The following is a 26,360-nucleotide window of genomic DNA, read 5'->3' as shown; positions in this document are numbered from 1 at the left end:
TTGCTGAAAGAATGATTAAAAAGTAGCACTCAGCTTCCTTAGTGCTCTGCATAATCTTGTTCTACTTCGTTTTTGTTTCACAAAGCCCCTAAGGTGTTAAAAAATTATTACATCTTGTTTGAAAGAATTATGTTGGTTTTATAATTTAATCTTTTCATATTATTTCTTTTATGGGCTTGAAATCCTGAGGGTTCTTCTTCTTTTCCTGGATCAACTGCATCTCTGTTTCTCCTCTTAAGAGCTTATAGTTGCAATTCTGTGGCTGACAAGAGAGTTGTGTGTGCTTTCCACATCAGTGGACTATTTCTGTTGACTGTATGTGCAGATGCCGCCGGACTCTGTGCCATAATGTCTCTGAAGTGAGCTGGATGGTGCTTTTCTGCATAGGCTCGTTGATGAAGCTTTTATTGTTCTGCAGCCTCTTGTCCCATGTTAAGTGGAAGTGCCATCTACTTCACCATCACAACTTCTGGACCAGAGCTCACTTAAAAGCAAATAATACTGGCCTTTTTATCTGTTTGTATATGTAACCTGATATACAAGTATGTGTATGGATTATCACTAAATCTGGATTTGTGGTCTGCTGATACAAGGTGGTATTTTAGAAGAAGTTTTTTCTGTTTGGTGCCTTTACTTTTTTTTTAGTAAATAAACTACTATATTGCAGTAGTCGTCTGAGTATCGTCTGTATCAAAGTACTTATCTGCTCCTAAAAATCTTTTTATTTAATTATTAAATCTGTGCTTAAAACTATCACTATATTTTAATCTTGAGGTGTAGTGTTATCATGCAGCAGCACTGTATTATTATTATTTTGTGTTCATTACACAAAAACTTCCCTTTTCCCATAACAGAGAAAACAAGCCATTTTAATTGCATTCTTTAGTAAACACCTAATAAGCTGAGTCACAAGAATCTATATATTTTACAGATAAATTTTTACTCTGTGTTTTTATTTAAAGGAACGCTAATTTCTCTGAAGGGCTTAAGATTGCGCGAAGAAGATGTTTCCTTTAAAAGACACTGAGATGGGTGCCTCCACCTTTTTCGCCTCAGCTCTGCCACATGATGTCTGTGGAAGTAACGGCCTTCCTCTCACACCCAACTCCATCAAAATTTTGGGGAGATTTCAAATCCTTAAAACAATCACCCACCCCAGACTTTGCCAGTACGTTGACATTACCCGAGGTAAACATGGTGAGTATGTGTTTAAAAAGGTAATTTTATGTGTGCTTACAGTTATGCTTTTTTGACAACGTATCTAAAGGTGACTGAGCAGAATATTGCCTTTATAGCACCAGAAGGTGGCTGTTTTCAGTCTCAAAATGGCTCTATGCCTTTGCTGTGACTGGAAGTACTGGTGCTTTTGTTTTTCCTCTGCAGAGTCAAGGCAGAGGTCAGTGGTCTGTCCTCTTTTGTGATATGCTGATAAAAGCCAAGAACTTTCTTCTTTTTATACCTTGCTGCAAAGTTCTTGTCCCTGATTACTGTGCCATGTCTTTGTGGGGGACATGGAAATACATGTATTTTTGACGCTGAGCTCCTACACTTGTATTCTAAAGTTGTGAACATTTCACGTGATGTTTAGGTTTCTTGTACTTGATTTGCAGTTGTTCTCGTTGTCTCAGTCGTCTTGTGTCTTGGCTGCAGGCTTTCCTTATTATTTGTTTTTATTCTAGCTCTTTAAGATCTCTCCCACTATCAACTACTTTATTCTGGTACAGATATGAGGGTTTTTTTAGTAACTGTTCTCACACTTATTGTTAGCTTAGATAAGGCTTCAGTTGTTTTTTCCTGCTCCAGATGATCTTATTCTGTTGCAAGCTCAACAGGACTACAGCACTTAATTTACGCAAAAAGGCTGCAACATCTGTGACAATTGAAGTGGTTGCCAGCTTTAACTTTTAAATTAGCAATGTTCCCATATGAAAGTGCATTGTATGTATTTGTTTGAATATCTACAGTAAAACAAGTAATATTTTTCTTGTTTAGAATGCAATATGATAGGATGTTTCAGATTTTTAGAAAATGAGGATGTTGCTCACTCCAAATGCTGAAGTATTCCATGGGGCAGGTTTTTAGTATGTTTCCATTTGCTCTCAAACTTGTAAATTTTTCATTTTCTGCAGTCAGGAGATCTAGAAACTTTATTCGTTTTCATCTTGGTTTTGCTAGTACCTCTTGAAATAGAAACTGGTATTTTCTTGCAGTATGGTTTGGGATGAAAGCTTAAGAAACATTACCTAACATAACATTTATTATATAAAATACATGGTTAAATAGGAAAACATGGCATTTTTGATAATGAAGAGTCAATGAAATGAAGGTTTGCGAGTATGTATAAACATGAAGGAGAAAATATCTCCTGGTAATTGAAGTAACTTGAAGAATGGCAAATAAAATTTCTAACCTTGTAGTCAGGAGACTGTTGTGTTTCTGGTTGTTAGAATAGCAGTTAATCACTTTCAAATAATGTGGCAAATTTTATCATTCTGATACTGATGGTGTTTTTCACTTGTCAGGCATAGCGATGTAATGTTATTTTTCTTGCAAATGTCACTTTCTGCCCTCACAGAGAAATATGAAAGCAGACTAGGAAAACAAAAAGAATAGATGTATGTGTTACCTCCAAAGACCTCAGAAGAGGAATATATAAGTAATAGAAAAACATTCAAACTGATATTTTTTTTGTAAAACTAATCCATGTGTAAATCTTTGCTAGTATTGTAGAAGGCAATCCCAGATTTTTTTCATCCAAAGAAACCTTAAGTGGTCCTTGATTTCAAAGAGGAGCAACAAAGAGTTAAGTAACAAGCATTCAAGGTTTAATGTGATGACTTGTGTTCTTCAAAGTATTTTCCACCTTTATCTTACTCTAACAGTAAAAATATGTTTGAAATAGATTAGTTTGATTTGGTTTTGAATCTGAACATTCACCACTAGCTGTTCTACAAGTAGTGGAAGTAGCAAAGCCTGACTTCTTTAGGAGTTATCTCACACCCCCATGTAACCTTGTCTTTTCCTATTGCATGATCGCTGTCTTCAGTGCAACAAGTGTCTTGTCTTTTCCTCTGTGTTCAGAGCCAGCCCATCAATCTTCAAAACATGTTGGACCCCTGCAAGTCCTATTGCTTTTTGTTGGGTAAGAGGTTCTAGAGCTAGTAATGTGCGAGTTGGCCCCTCAGGACTGTTCTTGCTTTGAGTCTCTTTTCTCAAAGCTGGTGTTACTTTGAGTACTCAGCCCAGCCACATGTTTCTGCAAATTTGTAGATTCTTATCTTATTTGATACCCCTACTCTTAAGTCAAATCTGACTGACATTACCTGAGATGTTCAACATTTATAGGAGCTTACTGGATGGATGGATTGACAGTTCTTTGCATGAGGAAACAGGAAGAGTTAATCTGCTGTATCTTATAAATTAAATGATGTGATATCCAGAAGTTGTACATCTTTAACATTTAATTCTATTTAATTTTCCATACAATATATCTCAAAATAACATTTGCCAAATACATAGACTGAGAAGTCTTTACTGCCATTGGCTCATTCTAGTCCTTTACACGTTTGTGGTTTTGTTTTTGATTAGAGAGACTGGTTGTGGCAGCTGAACACTGTGAAAGGAGTCTGGAAGATTTGCTACGAGAGAGAAAGCCAGTCAGGTAAGGTGGCAAGCTAAGCCTGCATCCACTCACCATAATGTCACATATTATCTGTGGCAAAGTCCCAGACCTTTTTTAAACTGGTACTGGTTTATCTAAATTTTATTCTGTTTAAGTTTAACTTGAAGACATTTTTTATCAGACAAACAGGAGCTTGAAAGGTGAGTACTTATTGCCACATGATTCTAAAAGCTAGAAGGGTTATGGGGAACTTGCTGACAACTGAAATACATTGTAACTCATAAAATCCTGTTTGTCTGGTAACAGTAGTTTTGGGTTTTCTTCTTAAAAATAAAATCAGACCTATGACAGGGTAAGTGTCTTCTTAAGAATTAATTTGAAGATTGTATGGGTACCAGATGATGAAATACAACCTTTACTAAATAGGACAGAATTTGGTTTTTGTTTTTCATGTGTGGAAATGTATTAATTTATTAATGAGAAAGTGGACAGGATGTCAGATACATATGCCAGGGTGCTAATAAGTGATTTGAATTTGGGTTAGTATAGTCCCTTCAGCAAGGCTTTGGTCAAAACGAAGTCCAAAGGCTGGATGTCAAGAATATTTGTTTTCATATTAGGAGGTATAGAATAGTTGAGCTGTATTTTTAAAGCAGCAAATTAAAAAAATCCCCATCATTGTTACTAAAAGCATTAACTATAATTTTTAAGTCTATCATTGTTACTTTTGGAGTAAAGAAGTGGTTTCTTGTCCTAAAGAATATGTAATACATAACATGTGAAAAGTGGAAGAAGGTAAACATTATTTTCATTTGGGATAGCAAGGGATTGTAGGCTAACTGCTTGTTTCCAGAACGTGCAAATACATAAATATAAAACATATTTAGATATCCGAAGTATCTTCGTTCTAGTTTTTGAAAATTTTGTAGCAAGCATTAGGTTTCATCTCTCTTGATATTCATCCAAGCACAGAGATGATGATTACTCAGTAAAATAATGGACAACTTTTTATGTGTCTTCCTGGTTAACAGCAGTTAAACATTAGGCATCTCAGGTGGGCTGCGTTTGATAAGATACTATCCGGATAGTCTTCCTGTGACTCATCCCAAATTGAATTTGTATAAAGCGAATAATACTGGATCTGTAGCCTTTTGAGCCTCGCAGCTCCCAAATAGGATGCTAGGTGTGTTGTCTGGCACAGATAAATCTAAAATAAATCTAAATGCAAAATGCCCAGTGTGTTAGCTTTCTGCAAATTTAAGCTTGTATGACTATGTGTTCCAGAGAGCTATAGCTTGAGGAATGTTAGGCAGATATGGCTTCCATTTTTTCTTAAGATAGAGAGAGATATTTAGGTCTAAAGGGCTTCTCCTGTGTGATATGTATATTAAAGCCCTTCACAGTTTTTCACCAGGTTCCTATTGTGCAAAGTTCCAGAAATAGTTAAAGCATCAGAAGCTCTTTTCTTTCCTTTTTCATTCAGTTCTGACACTGTTCTTTGAACACATGTATCTCGGTGTCAGATGAGAAGCAGCCCAGGCCGTCTGGTGCCTCTTGACTGTTTCTGAAAAAGCGTGCATGTAGCTATTTTAATTTGCTTTGAACTGCTTTGTCTAGTATACTTACATAGATTTTCTGACAACTTCAAGTGCAATTTAATCCTGCAGCCTTACAATTGCAAGGGGAAAGTTGTCCTTTTCTGAGGGGTAGGAAATTTGTATTTCTCTGTCATAATTCTATAAACAAAACTTTCTCAAATAACTTTTACGGTCTGTATGTGCATCCGTTATGCCTGTCTATGCTATGTGGCATCCAGAAATATTTTTGAGATCTTTTTAGGTAGTTTGCTAAGGTGTGCAACTTTGTTTTTTTGACATACTGAGAGAAGTTACTTAGTTTGTAACGGTTACCTCGGCTATTATATTTGGGCTGTGGCTCTGTGGAGGGTAGATGCATAAAGCCTGACTTTATTTTTTCCTCTTGAATTGAGAAAGTTTTTACTGAAATAAGTTATTCTACTATCTGATCTTTCTTTTAATGAGCCAATTGGGATTTCTTCAGGAAGCTGTAACACCTGAGGTATAGGGCTAAAATATAGCCTGTGTGTATGTTCATAACTTTAAGAGACATTAGTGGTTTGTCTACTGTAAATTACAGCTTTTGCAGTAGTAGCTAAAAGATGAATTATGTTCACTTCAAATGAAGTTTCTTGCAAAAGTGACATTTTCCCTTTACTTCTATTGTTTTAAATGAAAACAGACATTTTTGGATCTTATTTGAGACCCGTAGATTTCCAGAAATAATTTGGATGGATCAATTCCCAGTTACAGGTTACATGATCTGTCTATATCGATTACCTTTGGAGGGAAGTATTTGGCTTTTTCCATGTATTCTGTTGCATTGGTCAGTGATAGCATAGCTGGTTACACATCCGGAGTTGATGTATATGCTATTGCAATTAATTTTATAAACTGTTTATGGAATGTGAGAAGCTGCCCTTCTGGTTTCTAGATTAATTTTCCTTATACTTGCCAGTAACCTAAGTCCTTTGCACCTGTACCACAAGCTGATGTAAAATCAGCAGGAAATCTTCTATTATGTTAGTGCTGAAATTCAAGACATTACATTATGGACTGTCCATCTTCCCATACATACTGGAAGGCAGGCCATACAGCTGTTTGGTAGTTATTTGCAGTTAATCTTTCCTGAAGTCATGCATCAAGTGTAGCATACATTTCTTAATGTATGAATTAGATTGAAAAAAGAAATGTAGCAGAGTTCTTTGTTCAGTTAACCTGAGCGTTTCACCAAGTGTTCTATTTCTAATGAATGGGTTGCGCATAGGGGCTGAATACTGGAAATAGGAGTTTTAACCATTTACCTTATCTGCTGTGTCACAGTGCAGTAAGTTGTTTTACTGAGTATGCCACCAGAATTTTTCTAGAAATTGGATTTGTAGTATATTCAATAATTCATCCATTGCCTAACAATACTGTGACAGCAGTTTCTAGGAATTACAAAGTTAACATGCTCAGCTGCCCTTTCAAAGAGTGGTGCAAATAAGTGTTTGGTAATTTATGGCCAGATTATCTTCTCTTTTGAGTGATGCGTATTTAGGATCTTAGAAGGAGCATGTGCTGCTGTTAGAACTCTATCAGGTAAATTTCAAGAACTCTCAAGTGGATGAAATGAGTTGACTCTTTGCAATTCTTACTATAGGTAAACAGATGCAGAAATGAAATTTAATGTAGTTCTTTAGTTTTTTCTGTGTTTTATTCAGGGGATAGACATGTAGACATCATAACTTCAATTAATGCTTCTAAGAGTGACATTAATTCCAATTTTATTTTCTGTACTTCCACAGGGCATCACAGTAAGAGCAGGAGAGCTCTTGTGGCATTGTGTGCCACAGGGCACTCAGGCTGCAACTATGGATAAGAGTTTTAGGATAGAACAAGAATTTTAGGCATTGATGTCCTGTTGTTTTTACCAGACCAGTCTCCATTGTCTTCTCTGTGAGAGATTGTAGTCTGGGCCATTATTTCCTCTTTGATTATTCCTGCTTTGTTGTCCTCTTTGTTGTTACTATGAATCAGAGAAAGTATGCACTTTATTTTGTTTTATAACAGTCACATTAGTGTAAAATCAGCTCTCTGAAGAATGTATAGGAATCAGTTAAATTTTTAAAGGGATAGGAATATATGTACATAGTCAAGCAAAAATACTAAATACCTGATTTAAGCTCGTAATAGTTTACTGCTGTTCAGAGATTTGAAAATGTGTCTCAGTCTGGCTGACTTCCTTGTGTCTTCTTGCACATGCAAGGATTTTTTTTCTTAGGAATGAATTGAAAATAAGTCACAAAACATTATGGTGGTAGAAGTTTTGTACTTCAGTAGTATGACTTAGGGTAGTTCTCGTGTTTGTGGCAGTCAAAATTTTACTAGATTTTCAAAGTTGGTATTTATTTTAGTGTTGTTTGTACCACAGACCAGAGTGTAAGATGTGAATTTGTTTTTAAGGTTCTCCATCTTTTAAACACATTTACAACTATTCCTTTGGGATACCTTTTCCAGACAGTGTTAAAGGAGTTATTTTCTCTGCTCCTGTGTTGTTATGATAGGAGTTGTGAGCTTTTCCTTTTGTGTCACGCTTGAAGTGTGTTTCTTCTTTGAAGAAGTCGGTCTGCACTTGTATTCATAATAATAAAAACGCCAGCAAATACTGACATTCAGCAGACGTTTGGCACCTACAGGAGAGTTTCTGGATTGGTCTTCAATTCGTGGCTTGGGCAGTCTAAGCCTACTCCTTTCCTCAATAAAATACAGTTGTCATATGTTTTGAAAGTCATGGTTTTGCAAAATTCCCAGTGAACCATCAGAGGTACAAGGTATAGTTTGTTATACATGGGACATTTGATGGGAAGCAGACTGTGCAGCTGTTTACTAGTTTGGAGAAAACATGATCTGACCGATTCAGATGAGTGCATTTTATTTGCCTATATTAAAGAGTTGTCTGCTTACTGATTGGATTAGATTTCGTTATGCCATCCTTGCTGTTAATGCACTTTTGGCAAACTCAAAGTGAAACTACGGTATAGAAGAGATTATTAGATGGGGGAAAAAAAGCAATTATTGAGTAGCCAGGGATTCATCAAAAATATTGTGAGACAGGTGAAAGTCATCAAAAGGCTGAAGGTTTTACATGATTTGACTCAAAGAGCTGCATATTGAGCAGCACTTCAAGGGCTGAGTGTATTCTGCTTTGAATCAAGTCTGTGTTGGAATTTCACATGAGAAATCCATATGTCATAATGAGGCTGCATTTAGCAAGGATAAATGATGAGGCACTAAAATGAAGTAGTGTTAATAAACAAACTTAGAATTATTTTATTTTCCTAAGCGTGTGTGAGAGTCTATAGTTTGGGCATTTACAGTCTGTAGAGTTTTGCCTTAGTTTCTTGCCAATGCTTTACTTCCAAAGCTATGATGAAAGATCAGCCATTAGTCCAGACTTGTTTATATATCATTCAATGATGCTTTTCTTCATGTAGAAGTATTTATTTCCATAAGTAATTTGTAGTCTGACTTCAAATCTTCCTGCAGCATTCCTTTTAGCATAGGTTGTCTCCTCTGACTGCCTTTCCCCTCACAATGAGAAAACAATTGTTTGGAATGGAAAAGGGATATGGCTTTTGTGAGGCAGTCAAGGTGAACATTATTGCTCTTCATGTCTGAGTGACCTTTTTAGGTACAGAACCAAATTCATTGCTTGTGTAAGTTGGCTGCACTGTACGATGGCAGCACAAAGACAGCTTGGAACACATGTCCACGTCTCCCTTACATGTGAAACGTAACAGTAAGTGCACATTGTTTCTTGTCTTCCTCTCTTCCAGGAAAAAAGAAAGCAGAGGAATCCTACTCTTTGAGATTATAATAGTCTCTGCATCATGCTATTAAAAAGTAGATGTGATAGCTTTATACAACATAAAGTCTGTAGATGTGGAAAAAGTGTGTAATTCTGTTTCAGCATTTTGCTCTACTGTGCTTCTTCTGTAGTTGCTTGTAGACACTTCATGCAGATTTCCGTGCTAAAAGCAGTATTAAGGATCTTGAGCGGAAGATGAGTTATGCTAAGTTAATTGGGAACAAAAGCAGTGGAGAGTTTTGAGTTTTCAGTATCTTGTGAAACAGGATGTTGAGGTTCTCTCGAACAGACCAGACGCAATCCTCAGCAGGAGGGTGGCTTCGTTCTGCTGAGATATTTCTACGCAGAGCTATGTAAGGATCAGTGTTAAAATTCCATTCTGCATAAATAAGCAAACTACTACTAATGAGCTAATGGCTGAAAAACCAAATGTCAAATTTGTACTGTGCAAATCTAACCGGATTTAAGCCACATCATTAATCTTAATGTTGATTTATTATAGTTGTGTTTAGAATAAAATCGTCTGTAGACTTGCAAGAACAAGATGTGGTTAGTATATGGTTATTCTAACTTAGTACAGTGTTTGGCACTTCATCCTGCTTTTAAGAAGGAAAAAAAGCCAGAGCTAACGCTCATTAAACTTGCTATACAGTGTGTACTTCTAAAAATGGATTGTATATTTAAAGAGCATGTTCTTACATTTGGAACTACTGAGCAATGTCTTCAGGGGAGCTCTTGTCACTAGAGATCAGACAGTCAGTCTATTTAGATGCATTGATATGCTTGCAAACATCTCTAACGTCATTGTGGTTTGAGATAATTTCTTCTGTGCGTATGGATGTTCTCTCCTTGGGCTCAAGTTCCTTATTTTACGATGCACACAGACCGAGACTTGTGCCTTCACTCCAAGCCAACTGCTTTCCTACCTAGAAGCTGTATTAGTCCCATACTGTCCCTACATTAGTGTTGTGCCAGCCTTGAAATTATAGATTTATAGAACATAATGTTACAGGAACCATTTTGTAGCATCTTTTTCCCCACCCTGCAATTTTGTGGGCACCTTGTCATGAGGACAGCACTAAGCTGATTAAGTTGCTTGACTCCTGAACCAAAAGCACCTTCAGATGGACAGATACATGTGCTGACAAGAGGAACTTGGATTGGGATTCAATATATGAATTTACAGCTAGGTAGATACCAGGGAACTGGAGACTGCTGTGATAGGAGTGTTTAGAAGGCTGGCAGATCAGGTTTAAAACCATTAATTTCATTCATTAATATCACAGACCTTGCTAAAGGTAAACTCATGGACATTATTAATCATCACTGTGTACAAAAAACTGTTAGTCTTTAACACATTGTAAATTAGCTCTGGGTATACAATACCACGGAGCTGGTGATGTACAGTTAACAATGGTAGCTGTAATCAGGCTTGAGAGCTTATTAAGTGAAGTAAGAACTGGTGTGGACTGATCTTTCTTCTACTATTATCTAATGCCTGATATTTTTATGTTACCACCACTCTGCAGCCCCCACAAGGGCTGGTCTCTTGTATACCCAGCAGGGCTTGTTTTGATTTATGTTTTACCAGTTATCCTCTGTGTGTATTTGGGAGTTTATCCTGCATGTTTACAGTCTGCCTCTCTTGTCGTTTTGTCTGGCAACTTTTGTTATGTGGTTTTCTCCCACATGCAACTATATCCATCTCTGTTTGCCCTTTTGGTGATCACATTTGTCGTATCACTTCCAGGGAAGTTTAATATTAATTATATGCTGATTAATCCATTCCTAATTTATAGTTACAGGCATCTGCATTGGCTACACTTAAGTTTATTGTTACCTGTCTTGATAGGTGTTTCCTGCCTGTTGTGATGACGCATACTGGGATATAGATCAAAGCGATGCACATCTAATTCCTTTTGGAATACTGGTTGTTAGCTATGAAATTCCTAACAGCACCGTTGCTTATTGGCCTAGTTGCAAAGTCCCTTTGATCACCTGCGTTTGCAGACTGTTCTTCTCTTGGAACTTTCTGCTCTGTTTCACTTTTGAATAGCATCTGTACTGTTGATATAGGGATCCAGACTTTTTGAGCCAACTACTAAAGAGTACCTAAGTATGGCTTTTAACCATAGATATTTAGAATTTTTTGTTTGTTAAAAGAACACTGTTGCAAAGTCTGCTGATTTACAGGAATGCCTGGGTTTAGAAGAGCTGTGCACTGTTGCAACTTTTATTTATAGCCTTAAAAATTCTGCTGCACCTTTATAAAATGGAGGAGAGGTCAGAGTGTTAATTAGGAATGTGGCTTGTTGCTAATGCTTAATCCTCTGATGCAGAGATGCCTAAAGTGCAGTCTTTATCTCAAAGGCTGAGGAATTAGTAGAGAGAGTGCTTTTGTGTGGTTTTATGAAGTTCTAGGTGCCTTTCCTGCTGGTAACTCATAAAAAAGAAAGCATGCTCAGTTGTCATTCCTACTCATATCTGTACTTAGTGGGTATAGTGGTTATATTTGTTTCTTTGAAATGACTTTCATTTTTTGTAATGTAATTTATTTTTTAAAAAGTGAATTATCTTCTAGTCTTAAATCTGCAGCTACTCTATCAAGAAGTAGCCAACAAGACTGCCCTGCTCCTTTTTTTTTTAATAACTGGCAGTGCTTCACAGAACTGGAGAAATTAATAACAAAAAGTCGATCCTGTCTGGCTGCAAGGACAGCTTTACTTACTGTTAGCTAGTCAGGATTTCTACATCTGTCAGTTCAGTTTGTACTGCCACACAGCTGCAATAATGTGAACTGCATTAATAGCTGCACTTCATTTTCAGCTTTTCTTTTAAAAGATTTAATTTATCAAATTCTTCATGAGATTTTTCTAATTCACCTGGGGCACCACGGGAAGAATGAGAGAATCCGTGTCCTTGTATAGTGAAGTTAGGGACCCATCACTTCTGTCGCAGTGGGAAGAAGCATGGCTAACATTAAGCAAAACTCTATTCTCATGCCATAGATACAGGTCTTCCTTAACATAAAGTAAAATATGCAGTTGTCCGTTGTAACCTTAAATGGGAGAAAGCAGAATGAAGTAAAATAAAAACCTTGGATGACCTGTACTAAGAGATAGGACCTTTCTCAGGCTATGCCCGTATTGGCAAGTAATGTGATCCAGTAGGAACAGATGTGTAAAGCAAAGTGTGCTATACATCTTTTAAGGGTGACGAGTCCATATAGGTCCAGTCTGTTCTGAACCATTAGCAGCTGCAAGGCAATAGGCAGGTTCTGGATCCTGTGTTCTGGTTCATATAAAAGGGATCTAGTTTGTGTGCTCTGAAACCACTCTGAATCGAGCATGGTAGGAGGAGCTGATCAGGAGGGCATGCTTTAAAGGTACGCTCTGATCCGAACTTAGGTCTTAATGTAGAACTCCTTAAGTTGCTTTGATCTCTCTGTTGCAAACACAAAACTCTATGTTGCTGTTCTCATTTATTTAGCTTAAATAAAAGTCAGTTTTGCATGAGCTGATCCTAAGTAAGTAGCTTATGTATCTCCTTTGCTGTTTATCAATGTAACCTGTAAATAGAGTCAAGTCTCTCCCCTTTTCATCTTAGTTTCTCAGAATTGCTGACAGATATAAGTATTTTTCCAAAGGTGGAATGCTTACTGTTTCAGTGCAGAGTGAAACAAGGAAAGCTACAAGTTGTGGGATATAGTTCTTGCTTTACTTTATATTCCTAGAATTAGAGGTAAGATGCTGTAAGAAGATAAGGATGGTTGGTTCTTGGATGAATTTTTGTGTTTGCATGTACTTTTGAGGGGAAAAAAAAAATATTTTCCTCTATATGTCCTCAGTAATCTCTGCACATTCTTTAGCTTTAAATAGAGCACCTGTGAGGTTTCTCACTTTTGTGTTCTGAGCCACTGTAGTAAGATGGCATAACATTAATAGCCCTCATGCAAATTCTTAAAATTCTGAGCACTTATTCTTGTGTTATTTTCTTGACCATTAGCTACCCTAGAAAACCTTTTTGTGTGTGTGTTTGTTTTTTTTAACAGAAAGGTAATTCCTGCTTTCAGTGCAGACTTCCTTCTCCTCATCTGAGGATTCTTGAGTGATAGTCACAAGCTCATATTTAATGTCTGCAGGAACTATTCCTTGGCTGCCTCTTGCACTGAATTATGTGTGTGCGAGAAGATTGTTCTGCTCAGAGAAGCTGAATTCTTAGGGGAGCTCAGTTCTCCAGCATTTAGGTCTTTGAAGAAGAGGAGCTTTGGCTTTTCATGCCCTGAGTGTTTAACTTCTTGTGTACTGGAGTGTGATTTTTGGACTTAGTTTTTTTTTTACTTCTCAAACAAAGGGAAAAAAATCTTGGGTTTATTCAGAAGCAGAAGATGTGATGTTGAGAATCCCATTATTACTAACATTTTCTTTCTTAATCACATTCCACAGTAATTCATAATACATAATCTCTGAATTCGGGCAGTATTTTAATGGTTAGGAGCCGCTTGCTTTGGTTGCCTGAATATGAAGGCTGGATTTCCAGAATCTCATCTATTTTATTCTCTTCCAGCGTAGTGAAGTGGCACATCTATCCAAGCTGAGAGAGGTTCAAAGATAAGGAAGACCCTGGATTGTGCAGTACCTGCTTGGTCTGTGCTTAATTTATATTTGGCTTCCAGACATACCTGAAGTTTGCAAGTTTATGATAAAGTATAAAAGCAGACACGTGAATTCTTTCCTCTCTGCTATCAGTAATAATTTGAAGTCTCCATTCAGGTTTAAAGCTCACTAAGGGAAATCTAGGCCTTGGGTTGAAGGTTGGTTTTTTTTATTATTAACTCTCCAGACACTTTAGTCTTCAGAGATCTGCAGACTTAACATGATGACAATGAAAAATGAGATGAGCATTGGAGACGTGTTTCTTTCCTATACTTGGGCTATCATTACCATTCGGTGCCTTTCTGTACAAAATTTCCATCACTGTTACAGTGCTCTGTGTATGCTGCACAAATACATGTTCTTATAATAATGTTCTTATAATATGCAAACTATTGGCTTTAGGAAAATATTATTTATTTTTTTTTTTTAGAGAATGCTTAAAGCAGACTTGTGGATATTGCCCAATTCATTTATTTCAATGCATACATTTGCTATAAATCAAAGACTGTGTAACACAGGAATGAAAGCCCCTGCTGAAAGACTCAACCAAAAGCATTGTTTCCAAATGAAATATCTTTAACTTTTATTCTTGTGAGTAATGTCACTCTAAACAAAAACCTCTTAGGAAGCTTCCTCTTAGTTGTGATATCTCAAGATGTAGTGATTCCTCTGCTCACAGTTGAAAGTGTGACAAGACTTTTAGTCTTGTAATGACACTATTGCAGAGTTGCTTCTATGAGCAAATGTCGATTATGACCCACTCCTCATCAGAATGAAAACTTCGAAATGTTACTGCCATGGTATTTGCTTCTGAAGGAACCTTGCTGGGACACTCTTCTTCATAGCAGAGAATCTTCAGCCCTAGTAAAACCACAGTTATTTTATAAAGTGGATATAGTGTTACAGCTTTCGATTTATGAGGCCTGAGCTCTGTCTGGTTAAAGCCAGTGGTGGCAGGAGAAAAATCCTCTGTCATCCTGTTGAGCAAAGCCTGAATGGTATAGCACTTCAGGGTGAAAAGAGGCTACTTTGCTATCCCAAAATAACGTACCTCAAGCACATGAACATTTGTTTTATTAAGACAGAGCTTCAAAAGTACAGTTGAAGGTGGCCCATTGATACATTCTTTCACGTGTACATGGCTGTGCCTTTGATTAAGGAAATGTTTTCCTTCTGGCCTTGGTGTATAGAGGGAAGCTGCACCAAGTTAACTGTAGCAGAATAAAGCAGTTCTGATAATATCCTCCCATCCACCCCGCTTTGCTTTTTTCCTGGCAAAGACCATGCTAGCAAACTCTGTGCGATATTCCATCTTTTCCTAACGAGAGGAGGCAGAAAAGCAGTGATGAAATTAATCAGCAGTATCCTGTCAGCAAACCTTTGAAAAGAAGTAATTTCGGGTGACTAATGGAAATAGTAGAGACTTGCTGACTTTACAGAATTGCTGCTGAACAAGCAGATGGTACTGTTTATTTTAAGTGTAGTATCGAAAGCTTTGAGTAACTTTCAGAGATTCATTGGGTGGACCAACAACACAGGATGGGCAGTTTTGGTTAATTATTTCTGATAACTGTGCTGGTTCAAGTAGAAATTAATGCCTGCACATTTTTGTTTCTCAGTGTGGATTCAGCAATCATTAAAGATATCACTTGACTATAAACAGGGAGAATGGAAATCATATTTTCTAAGACCTTTATAGTGAGTGATTGTGATGATTATAAAAATGATTTTATGATGTTCTTCTCTTTGAAAGAGCACTTTAAACATACTTGAGGTCAGTATAGTGTTTCCATGGTTGACATAAGGTCAACACTTATACTTAAAAATTATACTTTAAAACAAAAACCAAACTTATATTACATTATGTAATTTAAGCTTTTTTTTTTAAATGTGGTGGGTTTTTTCCTGTATCATTAACATATTTTTTGAGGGGAAAAATGTGGCAGTATCATGTTCTGTAAATTTAGTCTAATTGAAGTAATCATTTTGTGTTAGTAATAGTCTCAAAACATATGTTCTGGTAGAAAAGAATAATAAGCCAGGTTATGTTCTCTTAAGTGAATTCTGGATAGAGATCTGCAGCTCCAAATATGTTTTCGTGTGGAGAGTGCATTGACTGATACCTGGATTCGATAGTCTAACACGCCAACTTCAGCTATTGGAAACAATGTCTTCACAGCATGTGTGAAGCATACAGATGAAGGAGAACTTCACCTTTTGATCGCTGGTTTAAAGGGAGATTGCAAGGGTTTGACTTTTACTACAGCTGTGCTCTCAGATATGAAGGGATTCCAGATCTCCACAGCCTTCTGCTTGTCTGGAAGTTGGCTAACGTGTGTTAAGTGAATCTTAGCTTTTCTGGTGTAGAAGTGATAGCAAAACAACAAGTATACTTCATTTTGCTGTTATGTTCCTCAGAGTTTTATTGTAGGAAAAGGAGATAGATTTTTCTCAACTAATTTGACTTCCCTACGTTGCAAAAATCCTGAATCTGTCGAGTGCATCAACAGAATTTCTCAGCAGTGCAATGCTGTGTTGAGCCAGGTGAAGAGGAGCCAGGTGAGGGAGAATGAAAATGTTTTGTGAAGCACCTTGTTTTGGTGCTTGATACTCACTTTCCCAAGTCTGTAACCACCTCTTATACTGCCACATGTGCTGAGTGAATGTGCCATCACTGTGAGTTACAGGGATCAAAAATGCATAGTATTCTCTTTCTGTAATTTTTTACTGCAAAGTCAGTGTTGCCAACTCTTGCTGTTGTATTTTAACTATAATTTTGTTGGTTTTAAAATGCCAGATTAGTACAGCTTGATCACTTAGATTTGATTACTTCAGAAAATTTTCTGTATCTGTGAGAGAAAAATCTTACCTATGTAGCTGTAACCATGAGCTTTTGTCATCCTTCCTACCCCCTCTTTGTAGTAGCAGAACTGTTCTTTTGTGAAGTCAGCCTCATGAATGTGTGCACTTGGTGTCTTATTATTTATTTGCCATTCTGAATTGGGCATCTACCTTTTCTAATGGAGTTCATTATATTAAGTTGTTTGATTTTGTTTTCCTAACAAAGGTTATGGTGAAGAATCCAAACCGATGATTTAGTTTACCTTTGACTCTCTGAAGTGAGATATCCGAGACTGACCTTTGCTAGGTCTATTATGTTTTCTGTCATTTATTTTCTATTCAAACTTATAAAATTAGATGTTTAAGCCTGAAAAGATTGATAGTATCTAAGAACTGTGACAGAGTAGGATTTGGGAAGCAAGCAAAGTTTGCTTGCTACGAAAGTCACTTTTAGATTTCTTAGGAACTTAAGTGTCTTCCAAAGCACGGGCTCTGAGCCAGACACTGATCTGTAGTTGCCAGCTGGCATTACAGCATGCAAAAAGCAATTGTTTTTCAGAGACATATTTTACTTTAACGCAGTGGAAAGTAAGAAAATAGGCGCTACCTACTGTGTGACCATTCATCATGCATCTTGAGAAGTCACTTTTCCTTCAATGATTGTGTGGTTTAAGGCTCTGGTAATGCTGCTACTTGGAGACCCGACTTCAATTGTTCTTAATTCTGCTCCTACATTTTACCAGTTCACTCCTTTTGGAGATGGACAGTAGAATGTGGGATGTGTTGCTTCCTTTAATGAAAAGTTGGCAACGTGATGTTTGGTACATATATATAATGCTATTGAAGTTAAATTCTTTATTCTAAATTTTGGGATCATTGTCTTGGTTTTCATCCTGTTCTCTTCTTGACACCTGTGCATCTAATTCTATTGTGTTAGTTATCTCAGAACATATAGTCTGTGATAAGAATGCAGATTCTGTGATCTGGTTTTAAATGAAATCTACTTTACCCAATCTTTATATGCGATGATTTAAGTTTTGTTTATTTCATTGCACTTTTTGATGTAATGCAATGTATTAGTATTATACCTCTTATATATGAGCCATCTGAGGCTAAGATGCAAAAAATGACTTCTCAGAAGTTAAATAGTGGCAGGATCAAGAACTAGGAATGTGCATGTGCCTTTCCTCTTCTGTGCGTAAACCAGATGGCACTGGAGGTTTCATTAAGATAGTGTTTTATAAGGTGTGCTTACTTTTCCAAAGGACTGTTCATTTGCTCCCCCAATTAATGGAATGAATACTGGATGTCTTAAAGGAATTCAAGGTGGGATGTTTAAACTTTGCTTTATGAGGAGCAGATACACTTAAATCATTCAGAGTGATAATGATCTGAAAAATCACCTGTCTATTAAAAACCTTTGTGTGCAATCTGCTCTGTATATGAAGTTGTTCTTTATCTGTGCCTTCATCCATTGTTTTATGGACTTTTTTATCACGCATTACGAGTTGAGACCTTCATAAAAATGTAACGTCGTTTCTGTTGCTTTTAAAGTCATGCTTGCAGCTTAGAACTTTAAAGAAGGAATGAAAGGACTTCTTGAGTTTCCTCAGATGAGCAATATGAACCTGTTGAAGATATCCTGTGTGAAATACCTCTGTGCGTGAGCTAAAGACTTCCTGAGGACTCTGCCTATAAAATTCATTCTTTTGTCTTGTATTCTCTGCTTGTTGCATTCCCTTCCAGTTCATTTCATTCTGATAATGTGAATGCATTTCCAAGTAAATTGGCAGTGTTTACAGTCTTGGTCCCTAGTGCCATTTTTTAATCAAACACATAATAAAGTGCTAAATAAACCATTCCCACCTGCATCAAACTCTTTATGTTCTGCATAGGGTATTTTGTAATTTATTTACCCAGGAAGACCCAATTTATCTGCACATCTGGTTTTCAACCCAGTCCTGCTTTTCATCCAGTTTTCCAGCTGGTTGATTGAGGCATAAGGAGGTCAGATGGCTTTCTTGAGGTAGTGTGGTGATTGTCTCAGCTGGGATTATACCCAAATTTCATCCATTGCTGTAACCACTTGGCCACACCACTCCTACCCAGTCTGTCTGCATTGTTGGCGGTAATGGAACTAACTGCAAATGTCATTTTCTTTGGTTTATAGTTTTACTTGTCTTGAAATATTGTCGCTTTTATGAGGTCAGAAACATTACATCTGTTCACAACCTGATTCCGTTCCACTTTGAACAGACACAATTTTTTGTGATGAATCTCCTTCCTGAGTTCCAAATGTGCGTTAGTTTCCCAGGTTCTGGGGTAGTGATTGATGACAGTGCTGGTTTGTGTTGCTCTGGTGTGCATCCTCAGGGCAGACCCTGTCTGACACTCCTCTTTGGAAGAGGAACTCGTGTTTTTGCTCCTGTGTATCAGTGCCATAAGCTTCTTAAGCCTCCTGGTTGCCGAGATTCTTGTCCTCTAGAGTTTACTTGTTTACAGCAATAATACAACGTTAGACCAAGGTGTACAAGTTTGATTAAGGACTTTGTTAAGCGTGCATTTCCTTGTGTGTACCCATGAGTTGTAAGCCTGAGGAAAGGAATTCTGGAACATGTTATCATCAGCATAGTCTTATCCTGCTTGGTGTTGCTCTGTCTTCCTGAGGGCATTCAAAGTATTTCTAGTTCCAGTTTTTGTTATCAATTTCCTCTTGCCTTGAGTTGCTGCCGCACTGATCTACATATGCCACACTAATCTACATACATGTTTTCAGTAGGTAGAAAAATTACAGGGCTGTCCATGGTTAAGTAGATTATGAGACTTCCAGTGGGGCCTTTGTTTGTTTCACTAGATAAAGCACTCTTATTCAAAATAGTCCATTAAGTATCGATTGCACCGTCTGTACTTTCCAGGCACAGCTTTCTTTCTTCTACAAAATGGATTAAGTACTCCATGTTGACTGTTACAATAGTGGAAAAGCGAGTGAAATTTGCGACTGGCCATAACCAGTTAAAAATACCACCAATGCATTTGTAACTACCAGAAATACTTCTGCTTTCCCCAAGGTTTTACTGCTGCCTCCCCTTTGCCTCCAGCCCCAGTTCTCCTTGCTCCTGTGCTGCTGTCCAGGTACATCTCTGTGTTCTGGCTAACTACACTATAACAGCGAGAGCTGCTTGGATCAAAATCATCAAAAAGGGAGATTGTTTTGTCTAGGAGAAGGTAGGGCTGGAGACAGGACACAGGCGGGAAGATCTTTTGAGGTACCTGATTACTCTTTCATGTTAAACTAGTTTCCTGCACCACTGAAGAAACATGGAGAAGATGTATTTCCAGTTAATGCAATTCTGTTAAAGATGATGGATCCCCTGAGTTCATGTGCAGATTGGCATTAATTTTCCTCTAAACTGGAGGAAAAGGAACTTGTGTGAACCTGTAACTTCCATGACAATGGCATAAATGCTGAAATTCTCTCTTCATTGTTTGTTTTCTCCTGTTGGAATTCTTCTATTCCAACAGTTTAATAGGTCAAGTCTCGTGACCCCACCCATCTCCAATTTCCAACTGTATGATGTACAGTCCTCTTGTTTTACCTATTCAAGGTGTTATGCATCAAGTAGTTTTTATTTTCCATTCAGCACTTTGTGGTATATGCAGGGACTACTGCTGCTGGCTGTCAAATGCATTGTTTCCAAAATCACTTCTTACTCTGGTGTTAAGCAATTGTTTTCCTGAAACTGAAATTTAAAGTTGGCTTTCTGGAAGTTAGAGACACAGACCACCATGAAGAGATAAAAGAGTAATGAGATCTTACCAACAGAATACTTGATGGCTGTGAATTTCTGCAGTAACACATGGGTCGTATTCTGTGAACACGAATGAAAGACTTGGAGTAACTGATATCCTGTTAAAAGAGCTGTTGAGGCTTGCAGGGATTACTTCACGTTCTGACATTATCAGATGTGATGCTCAGGAGCCGAACTTTTTGTTTGTTTCTTTTATCCAGATGCAAGCTTGGATTAAAGAGGTTGGAAGCCAGGAGAATATCAGGGAACATTTGCATTTGCTTGCTCTGTTTTCCCTCTCTCCTTGGCATCTGCCATCATTTTTGGAAACAAGATACTGATCTCAAATAGTTTTTGGTCTGACCTAGTATGACCATTTGTAGGGTTTAGAAGACCAGTAATTTTAGCTAAAATGTAAAGAATCAGTTGCAGAAAGTGGTTTGCTCCTAGAGCATCCTATCTTGGAGTCCAGCTTCCTACTTTTACAAGCAGCTGAATTATCGTTCCAATTAATAATCAGGACTAATAAATTAATAAATAGCCATTCAAACAGAATAAAACATAGGTAATATTGTTGTTTGGGTTTTGTGTTTTGTTTGTTGCTGTTTTGTTGGGGGAGTTTGGTAGGTTTTTTGTTTGTTTTAAATTCAGAACCCCACCTTTCTGTCAAACTTTCTAATTTCTCAGTGTGGTTCCAGCCTTTATTATTTGATCTTGTGCTTATGTTGACCTATGGCTTGGACAATTCCCCCTTGATGTTTTTTCCCAGGTACTGCGCTGTCACTAGTGGGTGAGTATGCTCACTCTTAGCTCTCCATTCCACTATTTTAGGGGCTTGTTTTCTTTACTTGGTTCATGATAAAACCTTTTTTGCCCCTTTCTCTTTGTTAATATCTGCTCCTTTTGGAGAAAGGTAAGACTCTCAGTAAGCTAGTTTCTTTTGGTACAGTTTCCCCTTTCACCCTGTCCAGAAGCTGTTCTCAGTCAGATGTAACATTTTAGTGAGCATACTAAGAAGAATTTTTTTCCTCTGTCTGGTCAAAAAATGACAAAAGTGTCCTAAGCAATCAGATTATTTCATCAGTGGGTTTGCAGCACCACAAGAGATTGAAACTCCACTAAAACATCTGTTTCCTGACAGGTTAGGTTCATTATTCTTGAAGTAAACTTCCAGAAAACAGTTTTGTGGCCTTACCAGTAAGAATTCAGCAGGCTGGAGATCAGGCTGACTGCTAAGTGGAAAAGTTAATGGTTTTTGTGAAGGCACAGTGCAGCCACCTGTGTACTATTACAGTGTGGAAATTAGTCATTTGTCTGGTATAGCTTTTGGTCTGCAAAATTCTGGAGGTAATAAAACAATCCTCATTTTTGTGGGTTTTTAAGTCATCTTCCCTTCTCCCTCCACCCACAAATGCCACGCACATGCCTGTCTTAACCATGCTGGTTTTATAAGCTGGCAGAACTTGCTCATATCAACTTGCTATTGGTTTTAGTCCTTATATGCTTTTAATTCTTTATTTCTAGAATGAAGGAACATAAAATGGCCCCTTCTTCTTCTTTCTTCTTCTCCAATCCAGGAAAAAACAGACAATTATTAAATCCAACTGGTTTGATTTTATATCAGTGTGCAATCCTTTCACTTAAATAAAACCCCTACCTAAGCCTAGGCTACAGCTAAGTAGATTTCTTGGTGTGCAGACTGAAGGTTAAAATGGAGCCTGGTCCTTGAAGAAGTTTTGGCAGTTGTAGAGAGATCATGCCTTTTTACTGTGAAGTGTTCCTTTTGCAGAGAAACTCCTGGTTCTTCTTTCTCCTGTTGGGGAAGAGGAAAAGAGCCTTAAGGCTTTGTCTTGTTAGGAGATGTGGGAAGCTGAAGGTAAGCAGAGCCCTGTCAGATCTGCCAGTTCTTGAAGTGCATCTCGCTTTCATGGTTTCACTTACTGCTTCCTCCCGTATCTGCCTTGAGCAGTGGAATGATTTGCTTCACAGCAGTTTCAAGTCACAACCACGATGATCAGCTACGGAGATGAACAGGGTATTTTGTGCCAGACAACTGTCATTAAGGCTCTCGTTAGTCAGTGGTGCAGCATGGCTGCTGCCATGCCTCCATTTTGCTGCCTTTTCTCCTGCGTAGTTTCTAGGGCTTTTGCTGTTGTTTTTATCCTCCTGTTAAAGGAGGGTGCTGAAGCCTCAGCAGCTCAGGAGCCCCAGTGGCTAAACCTTTCCTTTGAATCTTTCATAGTTTGACACTGGCTAGTCTATTGAAAAACAGGCTTCCAGATAATCAGGGGAAAAGTTTCTGAATCTGCTCAGAGCTCCCTGCCAACATGGGTTGGTGTAAATATCATCCTCACTTAGGGCTGTGTTTTCTTTTTCTTTTTTTTTCGTTTTAAAGCTCAGCTTAACCTGAAGCCTGGAGGCAGCTCCAAGAGCACAGTTTCTTCATTTGCATAACCCCACTGCAATCACAGAATCACAGAATGTCAGGGATTGGAAGGGACCTCAAAAGCTCATCCAGTCCAACCCCCCTGCTGGAGCAGGAATACCCAGATGAGGTTACACAGGAAGGTGTCCAGGCAGGTTTGAATGTCTGCAGAGAAGGAGACTCCACAACCTCCCTGGGCAGCCTGTTCCAGTGTCTGTCACCCTCACTGAGAAGAAGTTTCTTCTCAAATGTAAATGGAACCTCCTGTGTTCCAGTTTGTACCCATTGCCTTTTGTCTTATTGGTTGTCATTGAGAAGAGCCTGACTCCATCCTCATGACACTCACCCTTTACACATTTATAACCATTAATGAGGTCACCCCTCAGTCTCCTCTTCTCCAGCTCCAGATCCCCAGCTCCCTCAGCCTTTCCTCACACGGATGATGCTCCACTCCCTTCAGCATCTTTGTTGCCCTGTACTGGACTCTCTCCAGCAGTTCCCTGTCCTTCTGGAACTGAGAGGCCCAGAACTGCAGCATTTCTGGTGGCTGTAGAAACTTGGAGAGAGACGAGCCCCACTGAAGCGAGGGGGTAGCCTTGGTGCTCATCTCCAGAGAGGGATACAAGGGACTGCTGCTGAACTTGGCCCTGGGGAGTTTAACACAAGGAGGTCTCTTGTGCTCAATAACAGTAATGAGTGTTGCTAAGTTCCCAAGACCTTGGCAATGAAATGAAAATCTCATGGGTAATAACCACAAACAGTGTGTTTTACCTAATGAATTAAATAAGAACTAGTTAATGTGCAGCAGCAGTATTGAAGAGGTTGTTGTGGGGAGTCTCCTCTCTCCTGGGAGATGGTGTCCGTGCTTCAGCTGGAGGGTGAGGTTCATGGCTGAAGGCTTTGCCCAGCAGGGTGGCATCAAGGACTTGGGAAAACTGAGGATTACGTGTCATGAAAAAATACTTATCATTCATGTGTTGCTGGTTGTTGTAATGCCGTGGAGGATTTATCTTAAATTGTAAGAATTGTAAGAGAACATGGAGAATAAATGGGTAGCTGAGGGCCCCTAGTGCCACCAGAGCACACTGCACTCCTCAGGCACATCAGCCACAAAATTGCACTTTGTATTTACTTTTATTTTTTAAAACAAAGAAACACTTTTTAGGCTAAAATACCTCATGAGGTGCTATTCATTCCCATATAGCTGTTGCCTTACTGGAAACATGAATTCTTTCACCATCATTTGTTTTTCATGTCTTGTTTTGAAAAGCTGTGCAAAAAGTGAGAGAGAGGATTCTGTTTGCAACCATTATTGTTAACATTTATATTGCAGGGAAAAAAAAAACCTATACGCAGAAACCAAAGGATTGTAAGGTACATTTTTTGCTACAGTTATAGATCTGGCCAAGAATGACTGGGAGGAAACACCACAGAGCCAGGGGTGTCTGATGCTGTGGTGAGAGTGGGAGGGATGGGGAAGGAAAAGTGCTAGTGAGGGAGGAGCATGATAGTTGTGGAGTTTTGCTTTGGTTTCGTGGTTATTAGCCCTATGATTTTGGTTGAATTGCTGAGACCTTGAGAATCACTTCCAAATGCTGTGGGCTGAGATGCAGCGGTGTGGACATGTGTTAGAGTAGGTTCTCTTTGTGTGAAGTAGTACAGAGCTCTCCTAGGAAAAAGGTCAGAGTCTGCAGAAGAGCTCCATGTAAGATAACTTAATGGTAGCCTTAGACTATTCTGAAAATGGAACTGTATTTCTATGTTGCCCTAGTCACAGAATTTGTTGGAGTTGTGGCTTTTGTTAAAATCTACCTATTTACTCTTGTGACGAAGTTTTGGCATTCAAACAGGTATGAATAGCAGCAAATAAAGCTTTAATAAAGAAATTAATTTTGGTATTTGCTTTGTTTTCTGGACATTTTGTAAACGAATGTCTTCAGAGATAAAGTTTCCAATCAGGCCTGAAATGTGGTCTGAGGAAGAGTGGGTGGGAAATGAGGGGGATAAAAAGTTAAAAAGAATCTCTTTGGGGGGGCACTACATCTGTGCCTTTTGTTCTTATTTTGGGTGCACTGTGGAAGTCTAATACTGCTGGTCTCTATGCAAATTCCTGTTCACTTGTCCACAGAAACTGCTCTCTAGGGCTGTCAGTTCTTATGGTAAATTATAACTTTTGTCAAAATACATAGTTATGTCAAAGTGGTTTGGATGGTGAACTTGGTCATTTCTCTCCAAAGATGTTAAGGTTGATGCTTCCAAGGTTCTAAAGCAGAAAATGAAGTTTTCAGATGACCAAAGACTCTAAGTGTGATGTAGCTGAGTCTCTACACCATCTTCTGGACAAGCTCCAGTTAACATCTGTTTCAAACACTTTTGTTCAGTTGAACTTTTCTATGAACATCAATATCACACTTAAAAAGAACAAATAAAAATTAGGGAAGGTTGGGATTTTTTTTCCCAGTTGTTTGAGGTATAGATCATAGTTTCTGACACAGGGAGTATGTTATATTTTGTCACACTTCTCTGCTGTTTTTTAAGGACAAGTTCAGGGTGAAGAAATGTAGTCGTGGAATATTGAGTAGCTGTGTACGGCACTGAACATATCCTACCATATTCATTGTTTATCTCTTAAACTGTTCTGGAGTCATAAATGTATCACTTTCGTTTGGAATTGCTGTGCAACTCTCTACATTTTTACAAATTAAAAAGGAAAGTATTCCGTATAGCACATTCTTTTATATATATTTTTTTTTCTGTTTTTTCTGCAGTTCTTCAAGGATCTTATGCATTGCGTATGAGGTTTTGCAAGGTTTGCAATATATGAACAAACACGGAATGGTCCACCGAGCACTCTCCCCTTGCAATATTCTTTTGGATCGAAAGGTACAGCTTCAGGAACAAATCTGGTTTGGTTTGGTTTTTGGTTTTGCCTCTTGCTGCCACCAAGTAGCAAGCTCTTGTATGTCATATATGGAGACTCTTCAGAATAAAAGCCAGTGCCTGAAAAACTTGATTGTTTGAAGTAAGTGTTGATACAGTTAAGGAGAGAAAGATAGTAATGAGTTGACAGAAAGGACTGGAGGAGCAAGGCAGATGGAAAAGGTGAGGGAATAGTGGCGATGCTTATGGAGTTCTAGAATTCAAACAGGATTTTGAACAGTTTTGAAACAGGAAAAATATTCTATTTTTATTTACTGAAAACATGCTGTAACTGGCAAAGTACTGGTTTCCGTGTGTGTTCCAAACAAGGTGCATACTTAATGCTCTTCGAAACTTAAGGCATTAGAAAGAAGCACCTTATTAACTTGCAGTGGACTTTTATGCAATAGGTTTTCTGTTGGTATCTGTCTTCTGACAGATAATGTAACTTGAAATGCCTTTTTTTTTAATTTAAACCTAGATTCTTCCAACATTGGATTCTGCTGCTATTGATTATATATTTTTTCCTTTCCAGGGACATGTGAAATTGGCTAAATTTGGTCTCTACCATATGACTGGTCAAGGTGTTGATGTTGATTTTCCTATAGGGTAAGGATGTAGCTACACAATACAAATGTCTTGGGGGTGTATTTTTTCAGAAAATATATTTACGTTTTGAGAAA

The 26,360-nt window shown here is 38.1% G+C and overlaps 1 protein-coding gene across 1 annotated transcript in view; it reads left to right on the top strand.

Annotated features, from left to right (window-relative positions):
- Positions 1 to 26,360, top strand: part of TBCK (TBC1 domain containing kinase) — a gene marked incomplete at its 3' end in the record, with an annotated part of 93,121 nt that overhangs the window by 4,156 nt on the left and 62,605 nt on the right. Inside the window, exons 2-5 of the mRNA XM_080343348.1 lie at positions 963 to 1,197; positions 3,589 to 3,661; positions 25,527 to 25,641; positions 26,213 to 26,286. Coding sequence (XP_080199474.1) covers positions 1,005 to 1,197; positions 3,589 to 3,661; positions 25,527 to 25,641; positions 26,213 to 26,286 — 455 coding nt within the window. The 5' untranslated portion in view covers positions 963 to 1,004. The remainder of the gene's footprint in view (positions 1 to 962; positions 1,198 to 3,588; positions 3,662 to 25,526; positions 25,642 to 26,212; positions 26,287 to 26,360) is intronic.

The sequence above is a fragment of the Nesoenas mayeri genome (assembly GCF_963082525.1).
Source record: "Nesoenas mayeri genome assembly, chromosome: 4".
NCBI lineage: Eukaryota > Metazoa > Chordata > Aves > Columbiformes > Columbidae > Nesoenas > Nesoenas mayeri.
The sequence above is the reverse complement of the archived record's forward strand: the minus strand, read 5'-3'. Positions and strand labels throughout refer to the sequence as shown.